The sequence below is a fragment of the Artemia franciscana genome, chromosome 5, assembly GCF_032884065.1.
Source record: "Artemia franciscana chromosome 5, ASM3288406v1, whole genome shotgun sequence".
Taxonomy (NCBI): Eukaryota; Metazoa; Arthropoda; class Branchiopoda; order Anostraca; family Artemiidae; genus Artemia; species Artemia franciscana.
In genome coordinates, this window is record NC_088867.1 from 56,788,356 (window position 1) to 56,814,619 (window position 26,264).

The 26,264-nt window shown below is 34.5% G+C and overlaps 1 protein-coding gene across 4 annotated transcripts in view; it reads left to right on the forward strand.

Moving 5' to 3' along the window:
- Positions 1–26,264, forward strand: part of LOC136027625 (hemicentin-2-like) — a 255,202-nt gene that overhangs the window by 69,445 nt on the left and 159,493 nt on the right. For all 4 annotated transcript variants that reach the window (XR_010617638.1, XM_065705042.1, XM_065705041.1 and 1 more), the window contains 3 exons: positions 7,534–7,673; positions 9,563–9,746; positions 24,531–24,671. Coding sequence is in view for 3 of the 4 variants with exons in the window: in XM_065705042.1 (XP_065561114.1) it covers positions 7,534–7,673; positions 9,563–9,746; positions 24,531–24,671 (465 nt within the window). In the remaining variant the exon portion in view is untranslated. The remainder of the gene's footprint in view (positions 1–7,533; positions 7,674–9,562; positions 9,747–24,530; positions 24,672–26,264) is intronic.

The window sequence follows — 26,264 nt, forward strand, 5'->3', positions numbered from 1 at the left end:
TGATAAATGTAAAAGGCTTCCAGTGAAATTCTTCTTAACTTATTTAAAAAAATGCTGATCAAGAAACTCCCTTCGTTGCTAATACGATGACTTTCCATAGCGTAGCATAAGCCTGCGTAACGGAAAATATTACGTACAGCTCGAATCTTCTTGACAATGACTAAATGACGAAAAAATTTGTTCCGTAAAACTATAGAACATAACGTAAAATCTAAAGGTATGGTGGTGTGAAAGATTCCACTGTTAAATGTCGAAGCATCACATTGTAGGTAATTGACGATCTGGGTAATTGAAGCTGTTCACTTTTACAATTTTCTCCTTGAGTATCATCCCCCCTTCTTTCTCATTTATTCAAAATTTAAACAGCCTAGTCTTCTTAGGATTAATTTAACCTGCTCTGGTACCACCGACTCTAGGAACCTCCAAAAATTCCACATTTCCGCTAAAAATACTATTTATGACACAAAAATCGTCTGACGCAGTCATTCAATGACACAGTCTTACTTGAGAGTTCGTTTGGTAAACACCTTATTTTTGGATATAACATATTAATACAGTCAGCTTAAATTGGGTTATTTCCTTATGGATATTTATTGAAAATTCATTCATAATCGGATCATTTTCCTTTGTTGGATAATTGATAGTTTTGCGATTTGGGTACAAATTCCCCTGGGACTTAATGATTTATTAAGTACAAAGATTTTCATACAAAGACTTAATAACTTGAATATGTTTCAATTTTACTAATTAGCGAGCAGAAGAGGGGATGTTTTTTGTCGTAAGGGCCGTTGTACCAGCCGGGAGTGGTGTCTCCCTTAAACTGCGGGGATCAGGTAGGAAGGAACTATGCTTCTTTTGCTTATTGATATATGGATCTTATGATATCGATTTGGGTCTGGAAACGGACATTCTCTCGTCTGTATGACGGAGTGCAAATTTTTGCATAACGCAGTGCTGAACCATTTGTATTGCTCGATGGAGACTGGTGTAAAATCTGACTCGCTAATTAAATCGTACGTTCAGTTCCTTGAAAAAGATCGAATTTGAAAGCAAAAAAAGTGCTGTGTGATGAATCAAGATTGAATCTGAATCCAAACTTAAAATTACTTATGCTAGTGTGGTTACATCACAGCTTAATCTGGAACGGAAGGCCCTTTCTCGAATATATAATAGTGTGGCTCTCCCGCATATTCCATATTTGACCCTGTTTTTGGGACATTTTACTGAATCTGATAAGCAAGTGTCCCGAAACTCTATTTTAAAGACGCGAAACTTTTGCTTTCGGCCGGGATGATGAACAGTTTCAGACAGAAACAGTTCTTACCTGTCGAAGGACGCATTATTTTAGATTTGGTATAATTAGTAATTTGTGCATATCTCTATCACATGTTTGTTTTGTTTTTCTTTCTTTTATTGTACTCCATCGTTTTCTCTTTTTTTTTTGTTTGTAGACGGGTAATAAATAACATTAATTCATTCATACGAAGTCCATCAAAATAATCAGTATAAACAAGGTTAAGAGCAGTTCTAAGTAGCTCCTGATTCTTCATCAAACCTTGTGTACGTTTTTTTTTGGGGGGGGGGATTATGCTTGGGTGGATTTTTATAGGGAGAATATTTCCTGGGGAGGGAAATTTAATTTATAATCTTATCTACAGTATTTTATCTTACCTATGATAAATGTTTGCAAAGGTATCAATATCCTGATTCATTTTGGTCAGTAGTGCAATGCGTAGCTGGGGGCTAATAATCTGACACTTCGTGTGTTTTCTCACCCCCCCCCTGATTTCTCCAGGTACCAATTTAGTGCTGGGTCGACTCTGGCTGTGCTTACAAACTCACACAATTGAACCCCGTTGGAAACCAAATAACCAGCGACACCAGGACTCGAACCCCAGTTCTACAGATTTCAAGTTCAGTGCGCTAACCACTTTGCTAGGACAGCTCTAGCCCAACCGTCTCTAAAACCACACTCTTTCTCCTAGATTTTATCTACAGCATCTCTTTTTCTGGGCACTGTCTGGGCACGGAATCACTTTTACAACTTTCTCACAAAAAGGTCTTAATAAAACATTTCTTAAATCAATAGGCATTTGCCCTTATCAAAAATGATATTTCTTCTTCATCATTTTCAGATCTTCATCATCCGATTTTCAATTTTCAAAATTTAATGTCTAGCTAGTTATACATACTGAGTAGCCACTAAATTAAAAAAGAAAAACTAATTTTTCATACTATTTCACAATAGTGGGGCGGAGGAAGGATCTTCCGGATAACACTTTTGCCTATTCCTTGTGTTTCTGTGTATACATTATCAACTCATTAAAACAACCTGGTAAGACCTAGCTTTCTAATAGACTCTCAAATCTAACCCATTATGATATTCCGTTTAATTAAAAAGATTTTTTTATGTTTTTTAATTTAAGTCAATATTTCAAATAAAATTTATTTAGAAGCATCTTTTAAAATAAACAAATGTCAATTTAGATTAGTGTTTCTAAGAAAAATGTACACATACCGTCTTTTCTTTTGTGCATATGCTTACTTAGGATTTTGCTTCATCGTTGTCATTCAGTTTCGTTTGTGGTAAACGTTTCAGACAAATTTTCTTCGATTTTTCTAAAGAAAATAGTTGACCTGGGCGAATTAAACCTTAAATAATAAGCCAAATATTAAATCTTTAAAATACATGAAAATATCATTGCCTAGCATAACTAGCTAGAGCTCACGTGTCTTGCTATAATCTTTAGAACGTCAAAAAAATTTTGTCTAAAAACAGATTGTTTAACCTATATTACTGATACCACATATCAAACAACAAATTGAACAAAGTGTGATAGTGGTTCTATCAAACTTCTTACGATTAAAACGAGAAAAACTTTAAATGGCTAAGACACCTTTCGCGGATGAACGATGAAAGATTGTAAGCGATCGTCCTTGTCGGCCTTGCATCTATGGCCAAACGAAAATTATTTCGTAACCAAATGAAGCAGAAGGAGGTTATAAGGAAGTAATTCAAGAAATTTAAACTTCTCGTTATGGGGTAAAAATGGAGAAGGAGTGTCCGGAGTTCTGTTTGCCCCAGGTGGTTTGGTGCTGTAACAAGCTACTAGCAATAGTTGTACTATTATTTTGATATCGATATCGACAAATCTTTCACATTTGATATCGATATCGACGAATCGATATCGACAATTTTGATATCGACAAAAAGCAAACAAACAAAGCTTGACATGTTGTGGGTTCAAATACATACCATTTTTATTAACGGTCGCATAGAATGAGAAAAACTTTTGCGATTTTTTTCATTTTTACTACTTTTTTATTGTAATTTTCAACAAAATGAATTGCATAGATTTTATTTTGGCATCGAGTGCTGAATATGCTTCAAGTCCTTTCCTTGGAGTCGTTTCCCTTCTGAGGAAATGTATGGCTTTTTTGGTTATCGTAATGACATTTCTCCCTAACATTTCAGAAAAACATGATGTGTTTTCAAAACTTTCAAAATATTATTTTGGAAGTTCAACCAAGCAATCAGTAAAATCAAAAATAAGACTTTACTTGTAGAAATGTAGTTAAGATTCAAAACAAGAATCAGATAAAGGGCTGTAAACTCGATTCTAGAATCTAAAAATTGTAAACCGAAGGCAAGTGTATTGAAAGCAAAGAAGGAATTATTTAAAATAGATTTATCTGTGCTCATAATTACAGTCATACTTGAACATATGGAGGGAAGGTGGGTAAGCAATGATTTGCTTAGCAATAATTATTTTTAAATGCATTATGTGTACTTGATTTTTGTGAATATATATATATATATTAAATAAAAAAAAACAAGTTTTTTTAACTGAAAGTAAGGAGCGACATTAAAACTTAAAACGAACAGAAACTACTTCGTATATGAAAGAGGCTGCTTCCTCATCAACACCCCGCTCTTTACGCTAAAGTTTGACTCTGTCTCTCAATTCTTCTTTTTAAAACAGTAAAAAACTTTAGCGTAAAGAGCGGGGCGTTGATGAGGAAGCAGCCTCTTTCATATACGAAGTAATTTCTGTTCGTTTTAAGTTTTAATGTCGCTCCTTACTTTCAGTTAAAAAAACTTGTTTTTTTTATTTAATTTCTGAACGTTTTTGAATCAATGCATGTTTTGATTTTGGCTCTCCGCAGAGGAATAATTAAAACGAAATTTAATTTTTTTTTTTTTTTTGGCTAAATGGCTTTCTCATAATTTTGATCGAATGATTTTGAGAAAAAAAGAGCGGAGGAGGAAGCCTAGTTGCCCTCCGATTTTTTGGTCAATTAAAAAGGCAACTAGAACTTTTAATTTTTTACGAATATTTTTATTAGTAAAAGATTTACGTAACTTATAAATTAGCTTACGTAAAGAACTTTTGTATTCTAATATTTTTATTACATATATGAGGGGGTTCGCCCCCTTGTCAGATCCTCGCTCTTTACACTAAAGCTTAAATTTTGTCCCAATTCATTAAGAATGACCCCAGAATCACAAAACCCGTAGAATAAATAGTTGAAATTACTAAAAATACTTTAACGTAAAGAGCGAGGTATTAGGAGGAGGTGAGCCCCTCAAATGGGTAATAGTTTCTGTTTGTTTTAAGATTTAATGCTGTTCCTTACTTCCAGCTGAAAGAACTTTTTCATATTTATTTTTTCATTGTGTTTTTAAATAATGCTATTAAATCCTGCGCTCCCTTCATGGAGATTTTCTTCCCCCGTGACAAATTATCGATGGAAAGTTCCCCCAGCATATCCCCCTCTTCTCAAACCCTCCCCCAACCAAAAATATCCTCCTGAAAACGCCTGTACACTTCCCAATAACCATTACTATATGTAAGCATTGGTCAAAGTTTGTAACTTGTTGCCCCTCCCATGGGGACTGTGGGGGAGTAAGTCGTCCTCAAAGACATAGTTATAAGGTTTTTCGACTACGTTGAATAAAATGGCTATCTCAGAATTTTGATCCGTTGACTTTGGTAAAATAATTAGCGTGGGAGGGGGCCTAGGTGCCCTCCAATTTTTTTGGTCACTTAAAAAGGGCACTAGAACTTTTCATTTCCGTTAGAATGAGCCCTCTTGCAACATTCTAGGACAACTGGGTCGATACGATCACCCCTGGGAAAAAGAAAAAAACAAAACAAAAAAACAAATAAACACGCATCCGTGATCTGCCTTCTGGCAAAAAATACAAAATTCCACATTTTTGTAGATAGGAGCTTGAAACTTCTACAGTAGGGTTCTCTGATACGCGGAATCTGATGGTGTGATTTTCGTTAAGATTCTAAGACTTCTAGGGGGCGTTTTCCCCTATTTTCTAAAATAACGCAAATTTTCTCAGGCTCGTAACTTTTGATGGGTAAGACTAAACTTGATTAAACTTATATATCTAAAATCAGCATTAAAATGCGATTCTTTTGATGTAGGTATTGGTATCAAAATTCCATTTTTTAGAATTTTGGTTACTACAGAGCCGGGTCGCTCCTTACTACAGTTCGTTACCACGAACTGTTTGATATATATATATATATATATATATATATATATATATATATATATATATATATATATATATATATATATATATATATATATATATATATATATATATATATATTAATAGATAACTATAATATGATTTAAAATATACTTAATACATCAGTGTTTTAACCTATTATAGCCTAAAATATTAAAAAGTATGTTTTAGCGGTTCCATTACGACTCAATCCCCGAGCAACTCAACCCATTCAACTGAACCCTAATGCACGTGTTATGGCACCAAATTCATGTTTTAGTGTCATATCTTGAGTGCAAAGGCTTGAAGCCATAAAAAGTGAAATCTCCATGGTAGAAAACCCTTAAAGAGGTGTTTTAAATCCTAGTCCCAGCCAACTTTGGAGTCTCTGTCATCTTTGAAAGTGGGAAAAACAATAGTTCTGATGAAACTACCAAATAAAAAAACAAACAATTATCTCAGATACAAAGCTATTTTGTTAGTGATAGATGCTATTTATTTTCATTTCAGAATTAAATAATTATAAAGAAATTCTCTGGACTTTTAAAAAGGTGTTTGATATCCGGATATATCTTCTTTCTTCTTTTTTTTTTCTCTTCACTAGCGGCTCACTGGAAACTGGAACATCATAGGGGCACTGGCACGGGTAACCATCCAAGCTTATCGGAATTAGTGTTTTAATTCCCATACCCTATAAAGGCGGGTTTCATTTTCTGGTTGTCTTTATAGGGAACAAACCAAATAAAATTTATTTACGCAACTTCACAATTCCAACTGAAAGAGCAAAGGGTGAGGGTGCCAGATATAAAATCCGAGTTTTCACTTGTCCCTTGACAAATCCTTACCCGAGCACTAATTGAAAAGCTTATAGTTTGCTGTAAAACCAAAAAATACTTTATTGGGTGATAGACCCATTCCCGAAAGTTTCTTTGAGGGTTCAATTAAATATGGTTGAGTGAGCGAGAGCTCGGGTGGAATTGTCGGGGGTCCAGTTGTAAGAGGGTTCAGTTAAATGGGATTGAGTTGCGCACAGGTTCATCTGAACGAAGGTTCAGTTAAATGGGGCTCATATGCACTAGGTTTCAGCTACAAGAGCGTTCAGTTACCACATCGTTTATTGGCTGATTAAAAAAAAATTCAAATGAAATAAAAGAGCGACATCAAATTCTTAAGCGAACGTAAATTATCCTGTATGAGCATTATCCATTACAAATAAATATGTTTATCCATTTTAGCTTATATCCTTTATGTGAGGGGGTTGTTACCCCACTTTCTGAGCTAAACTTTAACTTCTTCTTTACTGAGAGTATTTTATAGTGCAACAAACATAGACAGTTCTAAAATGCAAGTCACATATCATATATCAGATTTTCCTTGTTCAAGAGATTTCATTCTTAAAATAAGGATAAAAAGAAATGACTCTAACGCAAAGAGAATTTGGTCAAGGGATGGCCTTCTCATGTATAGGCTAATTTCTGTTTGTTTTAAATCTAACATCACTCCCTACTTTTGTCTGAAAAAATATCAAATTTCTGCTTGTTTTAATATCATGTTTAGGATAGTCTAAATTCACAAAATCATCAGATTACATTTATAAGGGGGTGAATGAATTAGGAAGGTTCCTATACCTTGTCTCCATAGTTTTAACACACATTAGGTAGCCTTGTGCAGAGCCCTTTGTATTAAAGCCAAGATTCCATTTTATTTTCAGTTTTACTATAGTAACTGATTTTTGGATCAAGTCTCTGTTTTTTAGCGCAATTTGTGCAGTAGCATTAACTATATTTTTTCCTCCCTCCTATAGACCAGAAGGTCATAATAGCGTCCAGTGTGTAAATTTAGTAACAGATTTAACCACTTCTCCTAAAGCAATAGCAACAATCTAATTACTTTGTCCAATCATTGGAAAGCTGAAACTGCTTATCTTTGTTTGCCTGTCAATAATGCTGCTTCATTTAATTACTGCTAATCAATACAAATTATTTCTCTTGTTGTCGTTATAGATGCATTGTCGCTGAGAGGAATAAAACAGTCGTTTGAGAAGCAGGCGACAGAGACTGAGGTTAATCCAGGTGGAACAGCTGTTATGGACTGCAAGGTCATCAATAAGGGAGGCAGCTGTGTGTGGCAGAAGGACAGAAGAGTAAGATGAAAGTCTTTGATTGACTTGGGAGTTTAAAGGGGTTCTGGAATCTGGGCTATCACAGAGAACTAACTGTGTTTGTCCACCGGCCGGAAACTGTTTATTTTCTGTTTAATCAACATTTAATTGACAGGCTTCATAAGATAACTTAAGTTATTTAATTGCAAAAATCTATTTTGCAATATTTAATAATTTAATTGGCTTGGGATTATTTTATTATGATTGACAGTATATGCAGCAATAAGGATGTGGAGGTTTGCAATTGCCCCCTAGGTTTCAAAAAACACATGCTTTTCGTATTTCCTTAAAAAAAAGCCCCTTTCCCGATTTTGAAAAAAATCTTATTTTGGGTATTCATTAAAACTTAATAAAAAAAAATCCATGTCTCCACCCTTACATCTTCGTGAATTACCACCATAATTTAAGAGGGTTATTTTTACAAAATAACCCAACTAATGAAATAGCACAGCTGGCCTCTTGCAAAATTTGCTTTGATTCAAGGATAAAATTTACTCCTAAATTGCTAAAATTACTAAACCAAGTGCTGATGATTTTTTATGCATAATAAAATAAAATAATTTTAAAGGAAGATATTTCATATTAACACTGAAAAAGTACTTGAACAGTGACAGCCCGATGGAATGGTCTGGGGATTATGTACACTAATGAAAGATGCAAGGGGAGTGATCCCTTTTCATGGTTTTGGGTCAGATGCACTACGTATGATCATTGGCCCATTGCGCAAATTAGTATCACCTATAAAATCTTTACTAGTTAAAATTTCGATCTATTGTTGTTCCAAACATATCATTTTCCCTGATAGCCTTGTTTCCCGTTAAAACTTATTGGCATGAAAAGCATTTTGGCTTTGAACGGCCGAGAGTTGAAAAAACTAATTAATAATTTAAGAGATTTAAACATTAATTTTTAGATAGAGTTTTTTTTTATTATATGTATAGCAAGTTAATTTTTCCGACTACTTTTGTCCATGTTCAAAATTGCGTAAGGACCCATTTTTTTATCATGAAAAACCCGCGGAAAATAAAATAGTATTAACTGAATTTTTCTTTTGACCACTGTGTTTTCTAAAGGATTATTCAGGAGGGGAAATATTTATAAAAAAAACAACAACATGCAAATACATATAAAACTGAGTAATTATTGTAAATTCATTTGATGCAGTAATTGCCAAGCATTAAGTAACAAACTTGTAGTCTCTTCAACTTGGAAAGTTCAAGCTTGAATAAATAGAATTCTAATTACAGTTTGTTTTTGCAAAATTGCATTATTATGTCTTTTAAGCAACTTGCCAAGCTAAATTGGAAATCGACTATTTGCTTTGAAGTTTACCAGAAGATTTCACCTGCTGAGGATTGTGGTTTCAGTTTTGCCTATTTTCACCCACTTCGACAAAGACATCTAAGTTTATTAAATGCAAAATTGCATTATTAATTCTTTTAAGCAACTTGCCAAGCTAAGTTGGAAATCGACTATTTGCTTTGATGTTTACCAGAAGATTTCACCTGCTGAGGATTGTGGTTTCAGTTTTGTCTATTTTCACCCACTTCGACAAAGACATCTAAGTATATTAAATGGGTCGCAAATGCCAACTCTGGCTCCAAGTCCCTAACTCCTCTTGAATGTCATCTTTGATGGGTGGATTGTTCTGAACCAGTAATGAAATCCACCCCCTTTATAAAGTGTATTTTTTCCTCTTTAGTTAACTTCCTTTATTTTTGTTTATATTCAGTGTTTACCTTCATTACCTTTCGGTAACTCTTTATCAAAATGGTAAGCAAAACGGGGAAAATCTTGGCAAAAGAAATAAGTTAAATATCTTATACTTCACCAAAGCTTGGATAAGAGGTCACATAAATATTTCTTTGAAGCTTATTGGAATTTACCCTGGAAAATACGAGTGGTCAGGGGATCCAGAACAAGGTGATTGCAGCCTCAAAGTTTTATCAGCCCGTGCAGATTTAGATGATGGTTTATGGGAATGTCAAGTTACTGCATCCACATTTGATTCTGTTGATTACCTCAATTCTGAACCTGCTCGTCTTATTGTTAGAGGTAAGAACTTACTTTTATATCTTCACTTCATAGTCCTTTTTCAAAATAAAAGATTGGAATGAGTTTTTGGGATAGCACCTCAAAGAGAAATGAACAATATAGGCTTAAATAAAGAAATACTCAATAAATAATAATTTTGGGGAAAGAGTGTAGCAGAAAAAAAGGAATATGGTGAATTTTTAAAACAAATTTATATTTTACATCAAGCCCAAAATTCAGAACATATTTTTTAGCCTTAAAGTTATGATGTACTTTACTTGTGTTTCATTTTTGTTTTTGCCTTTTAATTTTATTTTTCGCAAAAGTAATTCATAATAAAAGCAAACAAATGTCCCTATAATGCAAGATCTTATAGCTAACAATAAATGGAAGAAAATGGAAAAAAAAACAAATAAGTAATACACACATACATTTTAAACCTGGCCCAAAGACATCCATCGTATCGCAGTTTTTTTTTTCTCTATGAATATGGACCTCCTATTCCTGGATTCAGCATTACAAATTATACTAAAAGGCTACATTTTAAACTTAAGGTTGTGTTGAAAAAAGTAAATTTCTTACTGAAAAATGTATATTCTCTCTAGTAATGGATCAGACCTCTTTTCACTGTCTAAACTGTCATCTTGCTTTATTACTAGGCTCGTCTTTATCATACCAGCATAAAAGAATCATTATATGAACAACTATGATCCTTTAACTGAGTTAATGTCAAAGGAAAAATAGATTTACGATCCAAAGAACCGAATAAGGTTGAATCCAATTAACAATTCCATTCTCTTATTAAAAAATATGTTACATAAATCAGCTGTTAACTAACAAAATGTAACCAATCCTGTATGATTGCTCAGCTTTGAACTAACACTATGGGAATTGCTTTGTGAAGTTGAATTGGGTGAACAAGTTAAGCTTGACCTACGAAGATCAAATCTAACTTGAAATTACCTCTGATCTCATTGAAAATAGCCCTGATGTTCTAATTACATACCCAGACCTATACCCTAAGAGATTGTATACTTCACGACTTTCCTTTAAAACCCTTTCCGTAAAATTAAAAAATCATTACAGGGAATTTTGTTTTTACATGATGTTTCTAAGAATTTCTTTTTTTTTAAGGAAACCTATCTTCGGTATAGAGAGTATTTAAAGGGCCTGGATGTAAGATCCTAATTTAATTGACCAACAAAATAATATTAAAATTTTTATTTAGATTTAATAATGACTTGAAACTCTAGGTTTTCTTACTGGAGTTTCATGTGAGCTTATTCTAATAACACTTCATGTACAACCAAATATTCTATAAAAACTGAAACTAAAATCTCTATACATAGAAATTATAATTCCCATTTACGCTCAGTTTTGTCAATTGCCTTTTACCCAAGGCATGATTATCTCTAGTGGATCTGAGTGTGTATGGGTGGAATGCGTCATGCTAAAAAAAAAAGTGTATTTTTAGGCACCTATTTTTGAGACTACAGCCTGAAATCTTCCCAATAAATATGGAGGACCACCACCTAAGAAATAACATATTTCAGGACATACAACCATAAAGGCTATAGGTCATTAAAGATTAAAGTTATAGGTTATAGAACCATAAAAGACGTGAAAATTATAACCAATTAATTCACATTTGAAATTTCAGCCTCCCTCTCACTCCCTTCTCCCCAGAGCTATTTTAAGTAGTCCACTTTATTGGATTAGTTCATTTTCAAATCATTTTTCTGCAAAATTACACAAAAATATAGACTGCAGAAAGCATAGGGATTATCCCCCCCCACTATTTAAAATAACCCTAGATAAGATATTAAAACTAGGTGACAATTAACCTAAAGTTTTTAAATGAAAGTAAACTGCAACCTTAAAAATTAAAACAGACGGAAATTATGCCATTTATCAAGAGGAATAGGTACTTCCTTTAACAATTAGATAAAAAAAAACAAGTTTTTTATCGGAAAGTAAGGAGCGGCATTAAAACTTAAAACGAACGGAAATTACTTCGTATATGAAAGGGGCTGCTTCCTCATCAACGCCTCGCTCTTTACGCTAAAGCTTGACTCTTTCTCTTAACTCTACTTTTTAAAACAGTGAAAAACTTTAGCGTAAAGAGCGGGGCGTTGATGAGGAAGCAGCCCCTTTCATATACGAAATAATTTCTGTTCGTTTTAAGTTTTAATGCCGCTCCTTACTTTCCGATAAAAAACTTGTTTTTTATTTAATTTCTGAACGTTTTTGAATCAATTCATGTTTTGATTTTGGCTCTCCGCAGATGAATAATTAAAATGAAATTTGCATATTTATTTTTTTGGCTAAATGGCTTTCTCATAGTTTTGATCGAATTATTTTGAGAAAAAAAAAGGAGTGGGGAAGGAGGCCTAGTTGCCCTCCGATTTTTTGGTAACTTAAAAGGCAACTAGAACTTTTAGTTTTTTACGAATGTTTTTATTAGTAAAAGATATTCGTAACTTACAAATTAGCTTACGTAACAAACTTTCGTATTCTCATGTTTTTATTACATATATGAGGGGGTTCAGCCCCTCGTCAGTGCCTCGCTCTTTATGCTAAAGCTTAAATTTTGTCCCAATTTCTTGAGAACGACCCCTGAATCACAAAGCCGTAAGAATAAATAGTTGAAATTACTCAAAATACTTTAGCGTAAAGAGCAGAGTATTAGGAGGAGGTAAGCCCATCATATGTGTAATAATTTCTGTTTGTTTTAACTTTTAATGCTTCTCCTTACTTTCAGTTGAAAAAATCTTTTCATATTTATTTTTTCATTGTTTTTTTTAGTAATGCTAGAAAATCCTGCGCCCCCTTCATGAAAACTTTCTTCCCGCATGACAAATTCCTCCAAGGAAAGTTCCCCCAACATATCCCCCTATTCTTGACCCCCCCACCAACCTAAAAGCCCCCTGAAAATGTCTACGCTTCCAAATAACCAAAACTATATGTAAGCACTGGTCAAAGTTTGTAACTTGTAGGCCCCCCACGGGGCCTGTTGGGGAGTAAGTCGTCCCCAAAGACATAGTTATAAGGTTTTTCGACTACGCTGAATAAAATGGCTATATCAGAATTTTAATCCGTTGACTTTGGGAAAATAATTAGCGTGGGAGGGAACCTAGGTGTCCTCCAATTTTTTGGTCACTTAAAAAGGGCATTAGAACATTTCATTTCCGTTAGAATGAGCCCTTTCGCAAGATACTAGGACCACTGGGTCGATACGATCACCCCTGGAAAAAAAAAAAAAAAAAAAAAACAAACAAACACAAATAAACACACATCCGTCATCTGCCTTCTGGCAAAAAATACAAAATTCCACATTCTTGTAGATAGGAGTTTGAAACTTCTAGAATAGATTTTTCTGATATGCTGAATCTGATGGTGTGATTTTCGTTAAGATTCTATGACTTTTAGGGTGTATCCTCCTATTTTTTAAAATAAGGCAAATTTTCTCAGGCTCGTAACTTTTGACGGGTAAGACTAAACTTGATGAAATTTATATATTTAAAATCAGCATTAAAATGCGATTCTTTTGATGTAGCTATTGGTATCAAAATTCCATTTTTTAGAGTAGAGTGAGCCGGGTCGCTCCTTACTACAGTTCGTTAGTATTTTTAACGGAATGTAAGGAGCGACGTTAAAACTTAAAACGAACAGAGATTACTCCGTATATGAAAGGGGCTTTTCCTCCTCAACGCCTCGCTCTTTACACTAAAGTTTGACCCTTTCTCTTAACTCTACTTTTTTAAACAGTAAGAAACTTTAGCGTAAAGAGCGGGAATCGAGGAGGAAAAGCCCCTTTCATATACGGAGTAATTTCTGTTCGTTTTAAGTTTTAACGTCTCTCCTTACATTCCGTTAAAAAAACTTGTTTTTTTTTATTTAATCTCTGGACGTTTTTGATTTAATGCATGTTTTATCTTGGCTCTCCGCACATAAATAATTAAAATCAAATTTGTATATTAATTAATTGCAATTAATCGGAAGATTTTGAGAAAAAAGAAGCGAGGGAGGAGGCCTAGCTGCCCTCCAAGTTTTTGGTTATTTAAAAAGGCAACTAGAACTTTTAATTTCTTACAGACGTTTTCATTGGTAAAAAATATACGTAACTTACGAATTAACTTACGTAACGAACTTCTATATTCGTATGTTTTATTGCGTATATGAGGGGGTTCAACCCTTGTCGATACCTCACTCTTTACACTTAAGCTTAGATTTTGTCCCAATTCCTTAAGAATGACCTCTGAATCACAAAGGCCGTAGAATAAATAGTTGAAATTACTAAAATAATTTAGCGTAAACAGTGAGGTATAACGAGGAGGTACACCCCTCATATGCGTAATAATTTTTGTTCGTTTTAAATTTTAATACTGCTCCTTACTTTCAGTAGAAATTTTTTTCGTATTGACAAAACTACAGTTCGTTACCACGAACTGTTTGATACAGTTCCTTACCACGAACTGTTTGACTACAGTTCGTTACCACGAACTGTTGGACTACAGTTCGTTACCACGAACTGTTTGATATATATATATATATATATATATATATATATATATATATATATATATATATATATATATATATATATATATATATATATATATATATATATTAAAACTGTCTAACACCAGCCTGGTTATTCATCATAATAAAATTTTGTTTAAGCTATTGAGCTCCAAGATGTATTATATGCATTGCAAGCGATAATTTCGAAGGGACCGGGGTTAATTCTTTCTCATGCGTGTTGAGTGTTAGAACTGGGGCCAAGCAAGTTAAAGTAGACAAACAAAACAGCCAAATTAAACCTACTAACAACATAAAACTAAACAAAAAGACTAAGTAGCCTGCATCAATTTGATATAGTAGAGATTTAGAAGGTGCAATCAAAGCTGCTTGTTGTTGCGACTTTGTTGGGGCAGGATCTGTTGCTGAAGGTTGACGGGGTAGAGAGGATTTCTTCAACCTAGGGATAATAGGGTCCCATATATCACTTATTTTGAGTTGGCCATGGTCTTTCTCATGATGATATTAGTTTTTTGCATCTCTAAATTCTCCCACATTTTGTCTATTATAATGGTAAACTCAGGTCAAAAAAGATGTTATGTTAAGTATGGTCAATTATGTGGATGGCTAAGATAGAAATATTGCCACAATCATTAGGCTGACATGATATGTTAACCAATACCTACTTGAATAAAAGAGCAGTAAGGGTTAAGGCTTCCTTCGTACATGGAAGCTCTTTTTTATTAAATTTTGCTTTTTTATACTTTATATTTGCTTTAGTTTATATTTGACTTTATTTACTTATATTTACTTGTTATTATATTTGCTTTTATATTTAATTTACTTTATATTTGCTATACTTTATATTTACTATATATTTTAAATTTACATACTTTATATTGCTTTATTTTATAAAATACTTTATATTTGCTTTAATATACTTTAATATGCTTTTTAATATACTAAACTAACAAAAGGACTACTCATGGTCTGTAACTAGCTAATACGAACTTGAGTAGCAACTCTGGACAAGCACACAGATATTTATTCCTTTTTGGGTAGGGAGGGGAGAAGAAAATTTCAAAATTGCAAAAACAATCAATTTATATGAAACCTTAGAAAATTTTGAGACAATTCTTCCTATTTTGGAACGATAGGCCAAAGGCCAAGTCTTTTGGCGTAAAAGCCAACTTTAACCAAACTGTAGGTCATATCTCTAGTGCCTCCAACTCACTTTCCCATTTTCTGTATAGTATTCTGTCCAGATAATCCATGCTTAATGTCAATCCCTTGACATCAATATATACAAATTAAAAGAATCTGCTTTTTATTGTGATTCCAAATATAAGTATTATATTTGCTACCCATCATTTTAAGCTACCCATCAAATATGATTTTTTCCATATTGGCTGATTCTTGTCTGTCATGTTATCTTCCTTGCTCGTCGAAAGGTGGCTCTTGGTTCTATAATTAGTTTTTATCCTTATTCTTTTCCTACTAACCATGCTTGATTTTATTTTACTGTTTTTTAAACAAGCCCTATCATTATTGGTTGTTAGTGTTTAATTCCTTTCTTATTTTTTCTAATTTTTGTGTTAATTTTCTTGCTTTTTTCGTCATTCGCCTCATGTAGTTTGGTGGAATATCCTTACTGACTCATCATAGCTTGTATTTTCTCTTTCCTCACAGACAAAAAGATTCCTTTATTTTTTTCTTGTTTTTAATTTTATTTTGCTGTCCTGCCTTATCCAGCCATCATGTCTCTTGTGGTCATGATGTTGTTAAGAAAATAAAACTTGTGTCTTCCATTTTATTTTATTTTCGGCAACATCCCAGGGAAAATTGTAATTTTTTTTTCTAAGAATGGATACGTTCCCTAAGAAAATTGTGGACCAGGTTACGCGCACTACGCGTGGCGTAAGTGCTCCGGCTGCGCGGCAAAGTGTGAATTTTATGTATGAAAAGGAACGGATGGTAGAAGCTTGTCGTAAGCTGCGAAAAGGTGGTGTTCCGAGATGTACACCAGGTGACGGACAATTAGCACCTCATTGGCACTATCGGTTACCGAATACTAAAACAATGATACCTATCCCAGTTCGATTTTAGCACAATTCTGGTACCAAATCTATTTATTACCTTTTTTTGTAAAATGCTGTCGCAAGAAAAAACTGGTTCTACTTATTGATTTTTGGATCCTCGAAAAATTTGAAGCCCCCCCTCCCAAAAAAACAAACAAACTGTATTTCCTGTAAATTTTCTAAATAGTTAACTGGTCAGTGTATAAACCCCCTTATTCTTCAACAGTGCGAACGCTACAACCTCCCCACAATTAACATACTCCTTGATTTTGTGGCTGCGTTCGACTCAGCAATCTACGAAAACCTTTGGCGAATCATGGTGGAAGACGGTATGCCGGTTGAACTCGTGGAGCTATTGAAAGCCTACTACGAGCATTGCAGATCGATCGTGAGAGTGCTGGGCGAAGAAACTGAGCCCTTCAGTGTAGAAAGCGGTGTGAAACAGAGGTGTATATTGTCCCCTGTTTTGTTTACCTATTGTATAGATTGGATTCTGGAAAGGGCACTCTCAAGTTTTGATGGTGTTGTTATGGGATCGGGCATTAATGTGTCTGACCTGGACTATGCGGATGACATCGACGCTCTTGCTGCTGATCCAGCAACTGCCCAAGCAATGTTAAATGAAATAGCACATTTCTCTCAGCTACTGGTTATGAAGATCAACAGGGCCAAAACAAAAGTCATGGATCTAAATATGCAGTCTGATTATTAGCTTGTTCTTTACGGACAAGAGTCGGAAAAAGTTGATTGCTTCACCTATCTTGGCTCAGTAATAGACCCTCGTGGAGGCTGTGACCTTGACGTACAGAAGAAAATGAACAAAGCCAAGGCCATCTTCTCACAACTCCGCCACCATTTGTGGAACCGGCGGTAGATCAGAATGAAGACAAAAATTTCTGTATATAAAGCGGCTGTTAGATCAGTCTTCTTCTATGCAGTCGAAACTTGGCCCTTGAAGGCACTTCATCTCCATGATTTGGAAGTCTTTGACCACCGCTGTCTACGAAAAATCCTGAAGAATCGATACTCCGACAGAATCTTAAATGTTGACGTGCGCCACCACTGCTGTAAAATCAAATCCGCCGCCACGATTGTCAAACAGAGAAAACTGCGTTGGCTTGGTCATGTGCTTAGAAGACCTAATGATCGCATCATAAAGCGAGTGCTTCTAGCTGCACCGTTGCCAGATTGGCGCAGGCGACGTAGCGGTCAATTGAAGAATTGGTGGGCAACTGTCAAGAACGACGTCAACCCCGTTGGTGGATTTCGAAGATTTGGCAGAAGGTGGGAGAGCTGCTGGCTCCTAATTGCTGAAGAGCTGGCTAAAGATCGCTACAAATGGGAGTCAACCATTCGTAATCTTCTTGATGCCGGGTGAGGCGTCCTTGTCTGGTCCCGCTACAAGTACAAGTAAAGTAGTGTATCAATACAATTGCTTAACAAAAACGTATTTTGTCACCAAATTTAAAACAGCAGCAACAAAAGAAACAATTATTATTGTTAGGTATTTCAACTAAAATTATCAATACAAAGGACCAGTTAGATGAATATAATTTTGGTGTAACTATTAGATTAGTTTGGTATATAATTTGTTGTAAATATTAGAAAATCACGAATGTGTGAAATAATATTTAAAATAAATTATGACTATCTAGTTGACAGAGCAATGAAAAACGAATGGAAATGCATCATTAGGGCGGGTAACATGGTCCAAACGTACCACGTTCATTTTAAAAATGTAACCCCCCAGTGGGTCTATTTTAGACCAGTACGCTTACGCATTGTTAACCGCATGCGCATATGGGTATGAGAAACTCTTTCATCAGAATCAAATTTGAACCAACAGTAGTTTGACATCATGGTCGCATGACATCAATTTCAACTAATGAGAGGCGTTTACCGTTGATATAAAGTTATTGAAATAGAAAGTGGTATTTTACATTTTAGTCAAAAAAAACAAACAAACTGTATTTCCTGTAAATTTTCTAAATAGTTAACTGGTTAGTGTATCAACCCCCTTATTCTTCAACAGTGCGAACGCTACAACCTCCCCACAATTAACATACTCCTTGATTTTGTGGCTGCGTTCGACTCAGCAATCTACGAAAACCTTTGGCGAATCATGGTGGAAGACGGTATGCCGGTTGAACTCGTGGAGCTATTGAAAGCCTACTACGAGCATTGCAGATCGATCGTGAGAGTGCTGGGCGAAGAAACTGAGCCCTTCAGTGTAGAAAGCGGTTTGAAACAGAGGTGTATATTGTCCCCTGTTTTGTTTACCTATTGTATAGATTGGATTCTGGAAAGGGCACTCTCAAGTTTTGATGGTGTTGTTATGGGATCGGGCATTAATATGTCTGACCTGGACTATGCGGATGACATCGACGCTCTTGCTGCTGATCCAGCAACTGCCCAAGCAATGTTAAATGAAATAGCACATTTCTCTCAGCTACTGGTTATGAAGATCAACAGGGCCAAAACAAAAGTCATGGATCTAAATATGCATTCTGATTATTAGCTTGTTCTTTACGGACAAGAGTCGGAAAAAGTTGATTGCTTCACCTATCTTGGCTCAGTAATAGACCCTCGTGGAGGCTGTGACCTTGACGTACAGAAGAAAATGAACAAAGCCAAGGCCATCTTCTCACAACTCCGCCACCATTTGTGGAACCGGCGGTAGATCAGAATGAAGACAAAAATTTCTGTATATAAAGCGGCTGTTAGATCAGTCTTCTTCTATGCAGTCGAAACTTGGCCCTTGAAGGCACTTCATCTCCATGATTTGGAAGTCTTTGACCACCGCTGTCTACGAAAAATCCTGAAGAATCGATACTCCGACAGAATCTTAAATGTTGACGTGCGCCACCACTGCTGTAAAATCAAATCCGCCGCCACGATTGTCAAACAGAGAAAACTGCGTTGGCTTGGTCATGTGCTTAGAAGACCTAATGATCGCATCATAAAGCGAGTGCTTCTAGCTGCACCGTTGCCAGATTGGCGCAGGCGACGTAGCGGTCAATTGAAGAATTGGTGGGCAACTGTCAAGAACGACGTCAACACCGTTGGTGGATTTCGAAGATTTGGCAGAAGGTGGGAGAGCTGCTGGCTCCTAATTGCTGAAGAGCTGGCTAAAGATCGCTACAAATGGGAGTCAACCATTCGTAATCTTCTTGATGCCGGGTGAGGCGTCCTTGTCTGGTCCCGCTACAAGTACAAGTAAAGTAGTGTATCAATACAATTGCTTAACAAAAACGTATTTTGTCACCAAATTTAAAACAGCAGCAACAAAAGAAACAATTATTATTGTTAGGTATTTCAACTAAAATTATCAATACAAAGGACCAGTTAGATGAATATAATTTTGGTGTAACTATTAGATTAGTTTGGTATATAATTTGTTGTAAATATTAGAAAATCACGAATGTGTGAAATAATATTTAAAATAAATTATGACTATCTAGTTGACAGAGCAATGAAAAACGAATGGAAATGCATCATTAGGGCGGGTAACATGGTCCAAACGTACCACGTTCATTTTAAAAATGTAACCCCCCAGTGGGTCTATTTTAGACCAGTACGCTTACGCATTGTTAACCGCATGCGCATATGGGTATGAGAAACTCTTTCATCAGAATCAAATTTGAACCAACAGTAGTTTGACATCATGGTCGCATGACATCAATTTCAACTAATGAGAGGCGTTTACCGTTGATATAAAGTTATTGAAATAGAAAGTGGTATTTTACATTTTAGTCAAAGCGTCACTGAAACCAAATGATAACACTCTCTCCCGAGTAAAATCGGAATTTTAAGGTACTGCGGGTCCAGATTTGATTCAGATGGTTCACATTCGAGACGGATGGTCTAAACAGCATTACTGGGAGGGGGAAATTATGCAACTAAGACTGGTGGACGACGTTCGCCATCCTGATCATTTCATGAGCTAACATTAGCATTCCTTTACTAAAAATCAGTTTATTCAAGGAAAAAGTATCTTTAAAAAAAGGCAGATATTGTGAAATTCTGGGCCACTTAATATACTACTAGTACTAAATGAGAAAACAGTTTAAATTGCCATTTTTCTTTTTTTTTTCTTTTTTACATTAATTTCCTTGTTGTTAATTGAGTCATGAATAAACAATACGTTGGTACAGTATATCTGGTTATTTATCAGTTTTTGTTCAAATTCGTAGTCCACAAATTTGTTTCTTCGCCAGGTTCTGGAATGTTTGCACTATTGCTTATGAACCTGACAATTCAGACTCTGTTTTGAAACGAACTACATCTCTTTTTAATCATCCCCTTTAATTTTATTTGAGCTTTCTAAAAGAATTTTTCATTTATCCCTTGAAGCGACGAGATTGACTTTTGAAAAAACGAAAAAAAAAAACGGAAAAGAATTATCTTTCATTCCAGAATGACAAACGATTTGCCATTTAGCTACGAAAATTGTTTTTAGTAGAACACATAAAAATGCACTGCTGTCAGGCAATCAATAACACTTCCCATGACGACGTGTTGTATGGAAAACACTACTTTCTTTTCTTTTTCAGCCAATTTTTAAGAAGTATGTGCTTTTTAGAAATTTTGCCACCAAACAGCGTTATAATGAAATATAAAGATATTGCGAGATATAACAATATTGAACATGGATTTTTTTTAAATCGGATTGTATAAATATACTTTTAAAGTTACATTCTCTGTTTTATGCAGCTGCGTGATCGGTAGCACAAAGAAAAAAAAATATATAAATAAATGAAATAAAACGAGAGGATACTATAACAAACTCTAGAAACGCAGAAACACCCCTGAAACATCTAGTGATCTTAATGGAAAACACACCATCAAATTCAGCATATTAGAAACCCCCTACCAAAGAAGTTTCAAGCTCCTTTAGACACAAAGGTGGAATTTTGCATTTTTTTTTTCTGCCAGAAGAAAGATCACGGATGCATGTTTACTTGTTATTTTTTTTTTTTAGGTTTTTTCCCAGGGGTGATCACATTGAGTCTATGATCCTAGAAGATCAGTAAAGGACTCATTTGATTGGAAATCAAAAGTTCTTGTGTCCTTCAAAAGTGACCAAAAATATTGGGGGGCAAGTAGCCTCCCTACCACGCCTTTTTTTTCCCAAAGTCGTCCGATCAAAATTTTGAGATAACCATTTTGATCAGTATAGTTGAAAAATTTCATAAGTATGCCTTTGGGGATAATATGATCCTCCAAAGACCCCGTGTAAAGGGCCGTAAGTTAGAAAATTTACCCATTGTTTAAATATAATATTTTTCAGTGAAGATTGAATTGCCCCGAGGGAATAAAATGGTGGTGGGAGAGGGGTTTTACGTGGGAGAAAATTTCCGAAGAGGATTTTCTCGTGAGGGGAGGGAATTTCTATTTAAGGGGGAAGTCTGATTTACCGGCATCATTTGAAAAAAAAAGAAATTAAATAAAAACAAGTTTTTCAACTAAAAGGGAAGAGCAACATTAAAACCTAAAATGAACGGAAATTATTCTGCATACGAAGGGGCTACCCCCTCCTCAATATCTTGTTCTTTACGCGAAAGTTTCACTGTTTTTCCCAATTTCTTAAGAACAACTCCTGATACGCAAAGGATATTTAACTGGAATAAGAAGTTTTTTTTAAAGTGCTAAAAAAAACTCTTGCGGGGAAAGCAAAGTAATGAGAAGGGGGGCAACCCTTTCATATACAGAATAATTTCCGTTCGTTATAATTTTAATGTTGCTCCTTAATTTCAGATGAAAAGCTTTTTTTATTTAACATGTACAAGAAAACACTGCAATAAAAAAAGAGCAGTAAGCAGCCCACCATAGAGCCCCTGTTTAATGTTCTTTCCAAATATGACCTTCCCTAGCTTGAAGGTGGAGAGGTTAATTTCCTCCTACGTGCGTCCATGGACTCTATGGAAAAAAAAACAAACAAACTAAAAACTAACATTTATGTTGCCTATCTGGATACTAAATACGCCAAAAACAAAGCACAACACATCCACTACTCATTCTCATTCAAATAAAGAAACGTCCTTATTGCTTAAATTAAAAGCTACTTAAGATTAAAAGCCCAGTTGTATTCAAATTCATTCAAAATTTCATATTTTCATTATGTTTTGTTTGTCTTACAAGGAAGCATTTCTAAAACCAGTTCACTTATTATTATGTATATCAACACATTTTAAACACAGTTGAATACAAGCTCAAGCACAAAATATGACAACTAAGGGATTTCATTGTTTAGATTCCATAGTGCTTTGAGTTAAGTTGGATTGAGTGGAAGAAGCTCAGAAAACAGATAAGAGGGTAAACACCTCAGAGACTTCCAATGTATTCGACCAAAATCTTAAGTGAAAGATCCAGCTTGCGTTGGTACCAAATTAAATATTAAAAAACTAGTTTTTTCAAATGAAACTGAAGATTGACAGTAAAACTTTAAAGGGACAAAAAATAGTTTTGTTCCTTCGAGTTCCGTGGGAGAATCTACAAAATTACTACTAAACGAACAAAAAGATCTACTAAACAGACAAAAATTAGTTTTGTTCCATGGAGTTCCGTGGGAGGATCTTTCTTACTGAGGGAGCAAACCCCTCAATATGTGTAAAAAAATGTACGATTATAGAAGTTCGTCACTTAAGTTAATTCCTAAGTTACGTATATTTGTTACTAATAAAAACGTTCTAGTGGTCTTTTTAAGTAACCAAAAAAATTGCATTGCATCATTCAGTTGCAAGTAATTTGAGTTTTGAAATTTTGCAGGAATAAATGCAGAAATACCCAGGATGATGTTCAACTGACCTGCTAAAACTAATGCAAATCAGTTACTTGAAGAGCTAGGCTACTTTTCGTTCCTCCAATAAGTCAGCATGTTGATGAAGACTTGGGGAATGTCTCATCAAATTCTTTACTTTTCTAATCAGAGGAGAGGAAAGTTTGGTGGTAGTTGAAAAATGTCTGAAAACTAGAACTAGAACTGTCAAGCCATAGCATGAGCTAAAAAAAATATTTTTGTCGTAAGACCTTCACAGTTAAAGTCGGATCTATTGCAGGGAGTGTGTGCAAGGTTCACGATTTTGGTTTATTTTTAGGCCCTGCTAAAGTGTGTGTGTATGAAGAAAGTTATCTGTCAAGATGACAAATTTTATGATGATCTGTATATGAAAGGAGTTGTCCCTCCTCAATCCCCACTATTTATGCTAAGATTTTATTGGTGCTTTGCCGAAACCATTTTTGAGTGTAATAAATATAGCCCATTGCTAACCGCAAGGGCTTTACTTACATAATGCCTTTCTAACACTCGAACCAAAAATTTTAATTGTTTAAAGCAGATGCGTTGGGATGCAGGAGGAGCGTGCACAGCTCTGTTGGTCTCAGGAAAAATATGAAAAATATTGTCTGAGTACAACACCTTTTATGCAATGTATGATATCATTGCAATTTTATCATGTATCTTTTACTCTCTTTAAATGCATTAAATAAAAACAAAGTATTTTTTCAACTGAAAGTAAGGAAAAATATTAAAACTTAAAACGAATAAAGATTATAACATATGTAAAGTGGGTCACCCCCTCGTCAATACCTCACTCTTTACGCTAAAGTTCGAGTTTTGTCCCAGTTCTATAAGAATGACTCCTGACACACACAGGCCGTCTGATTAGAATAAATAATTCTTTTAAAAGTACTAAAAAAACTTCAGTGTAAACAGCGGGGTATTAATGAGGAGGCAATCCCTCTCATATACGTAATAATTTCTGTTTGTTTTAAGTTTTAATGTTGCTCCTTACTTTTAATTGAAGAAACTTGTTTTTTATTTAATTTCTGATCTTTTTTTTAAAATAATGATAGAAAGCCGGCTCCATCTCTATAGAAAATTCCTTTTCCCCATGGAAAGATCTTCCCGAGGTACCCAGAGCAATCCATAGGCAATTTCTCCCGAAAACATATAGCAAATCTTCATCCACTTTTCGGAGCGCCCATGGTTCAGAGCCGTATTTGACCCCTGTCATCACTGTAGTTTCCAATATTCTAATCTTGGTTTGCAGGCTTATCTTCTTATTCTTCCAAACTGTTTTAACTGTGAAAAAACACAGCCTCGGCTATTCTACTTTTAAATTATTAACAAATGTATTAAAACTATTGTCATATGAACATTTGTGTTCATATGAACATTCTAAAAAACGTGCCTTTTCTCTTTCAGCGCCTCCAAGTTCTGTAGAAATTTATTATAATTCTTCAAAGGATTCTACAGCAATTGTCACAGTTAACAGTGAGACAAAAAATAGGATTAAATGCATTAGTGAGGAAGGTAATCCTCCTCCTTCTCTTCTATGGTTTCTCGGTAAGTAATTTTAAAGCAATTTAGTTTTCTATTAGAAAATCAAATTATGGTTCTTAAGGCTTTAATTTTTAACGTTTTCTTTGGCTTTAAAAGACTTTTAAGGAGAAAATAAAATCGTTCCTTAAGTAAAATTCAACACTTTCACATGTTTATACAGGGAGGGAGTAAGGAGTACCCGGAAAAATTAGGCGGTTAAGACTATAAATGGGGTACTTCGTATTTTCAACCTCCGTCAAATAGAAAAATAACTCGGATGTCTCTCTCCAACAAGGGAAAACATGCACACATGTATATTGACTAAGCTGAAAAAGGTCTAGTATTTTTCGCAAAATTAAAAATGTCTTAAAAACATTCATCAGATGGATCCATTGATACTGAAGACTGACAAATAGTTCTTTTTATCTTGTTCAATCCATCGTTCACATTTAAAAAGTTTCTAATGGCAAAAAGTAAAATTCAAATCAAATAAAGCTGGAAAGAAAATTTTTTCCCCGTCACTGGAATGTCCAAACGTAAAACTGTGTGATCGTTTTATTTGGCGGGAGACAGCCATGACTTTCATTTTATATAATCTCGTTAATCAGGAAACAAAAATAATGGATGTTGACATTTCCGTCTGTTGGTTAAGTGTATTTTTATTTATTTTAGTGCTAAAAAAGTATTGTGCTGCACTAGCTATTGGAATTTTCTAAACTTTTCACTCTGGACAAGAGAAATATAGTATTCATTTAAGCGGTGGTCATCGTTGAAGGAAATATTTACATAAATGCAGTAATTGAGAACTATTGTTGGGCTTATACTACATCTTAGTTTCATCAAACAGTTCGTGGAAACGAACTGTAGCAAGGGGTGACTACAGTAACCGGCTCAATAGTAACCAAAACTCTAAAAAACGGAATTTTGATACCAATATATTCATCAAACGAATCAAATTTTTATGCTGATTTTAAATATATAAATTTCGTATTTAAATTTATTAAAAATTTAAATACGTATTAAATTTTAGTATTAAATTTATTTAATACTAGGGGACATTAACAAGAGGAAAAAAACAATTTTGGGCTAATTTCTAATCATCATTGAAAGGGAAAAAGTAATCATAAATACAGTTGGAAAACATCTTTTTCAATTTATAAATTATTTTACTCATAGCATTAAAAGACATGTTGTCTCTATGCCCCTATCAAACTTTTCGTGGTTACGAACTGTAGTAAGGAGTGACCCGGCTGAATAGTAACCGAAACTCTATAAAACGGAATTTTGATACCAATAGTTACATCAAAAGAATTGTATTTTCATGCTGCTTTTAAATATGTAAGTTTTATCAAGTTTATTCTTACGAATCGAAAGTTAAAACCTAAGAAAAGTTGTCTTATTTGAGAAAAAAAGGGAGAGACACCCCTAAAAGTCATAGAATCTAAATGAAATTCACACCATCAGATTCAGTTTATTCAGTATATTAGCGTATTCAAACATAGTATTCATTTAAGTGGTGGTCATCATTGAAGAAAAAATTTCACATAAATACAGTTTTTGAGAACTATTTTTGGGTTTACATTTCATCTTAGTTTCATAGTATTAAATGATAACAAG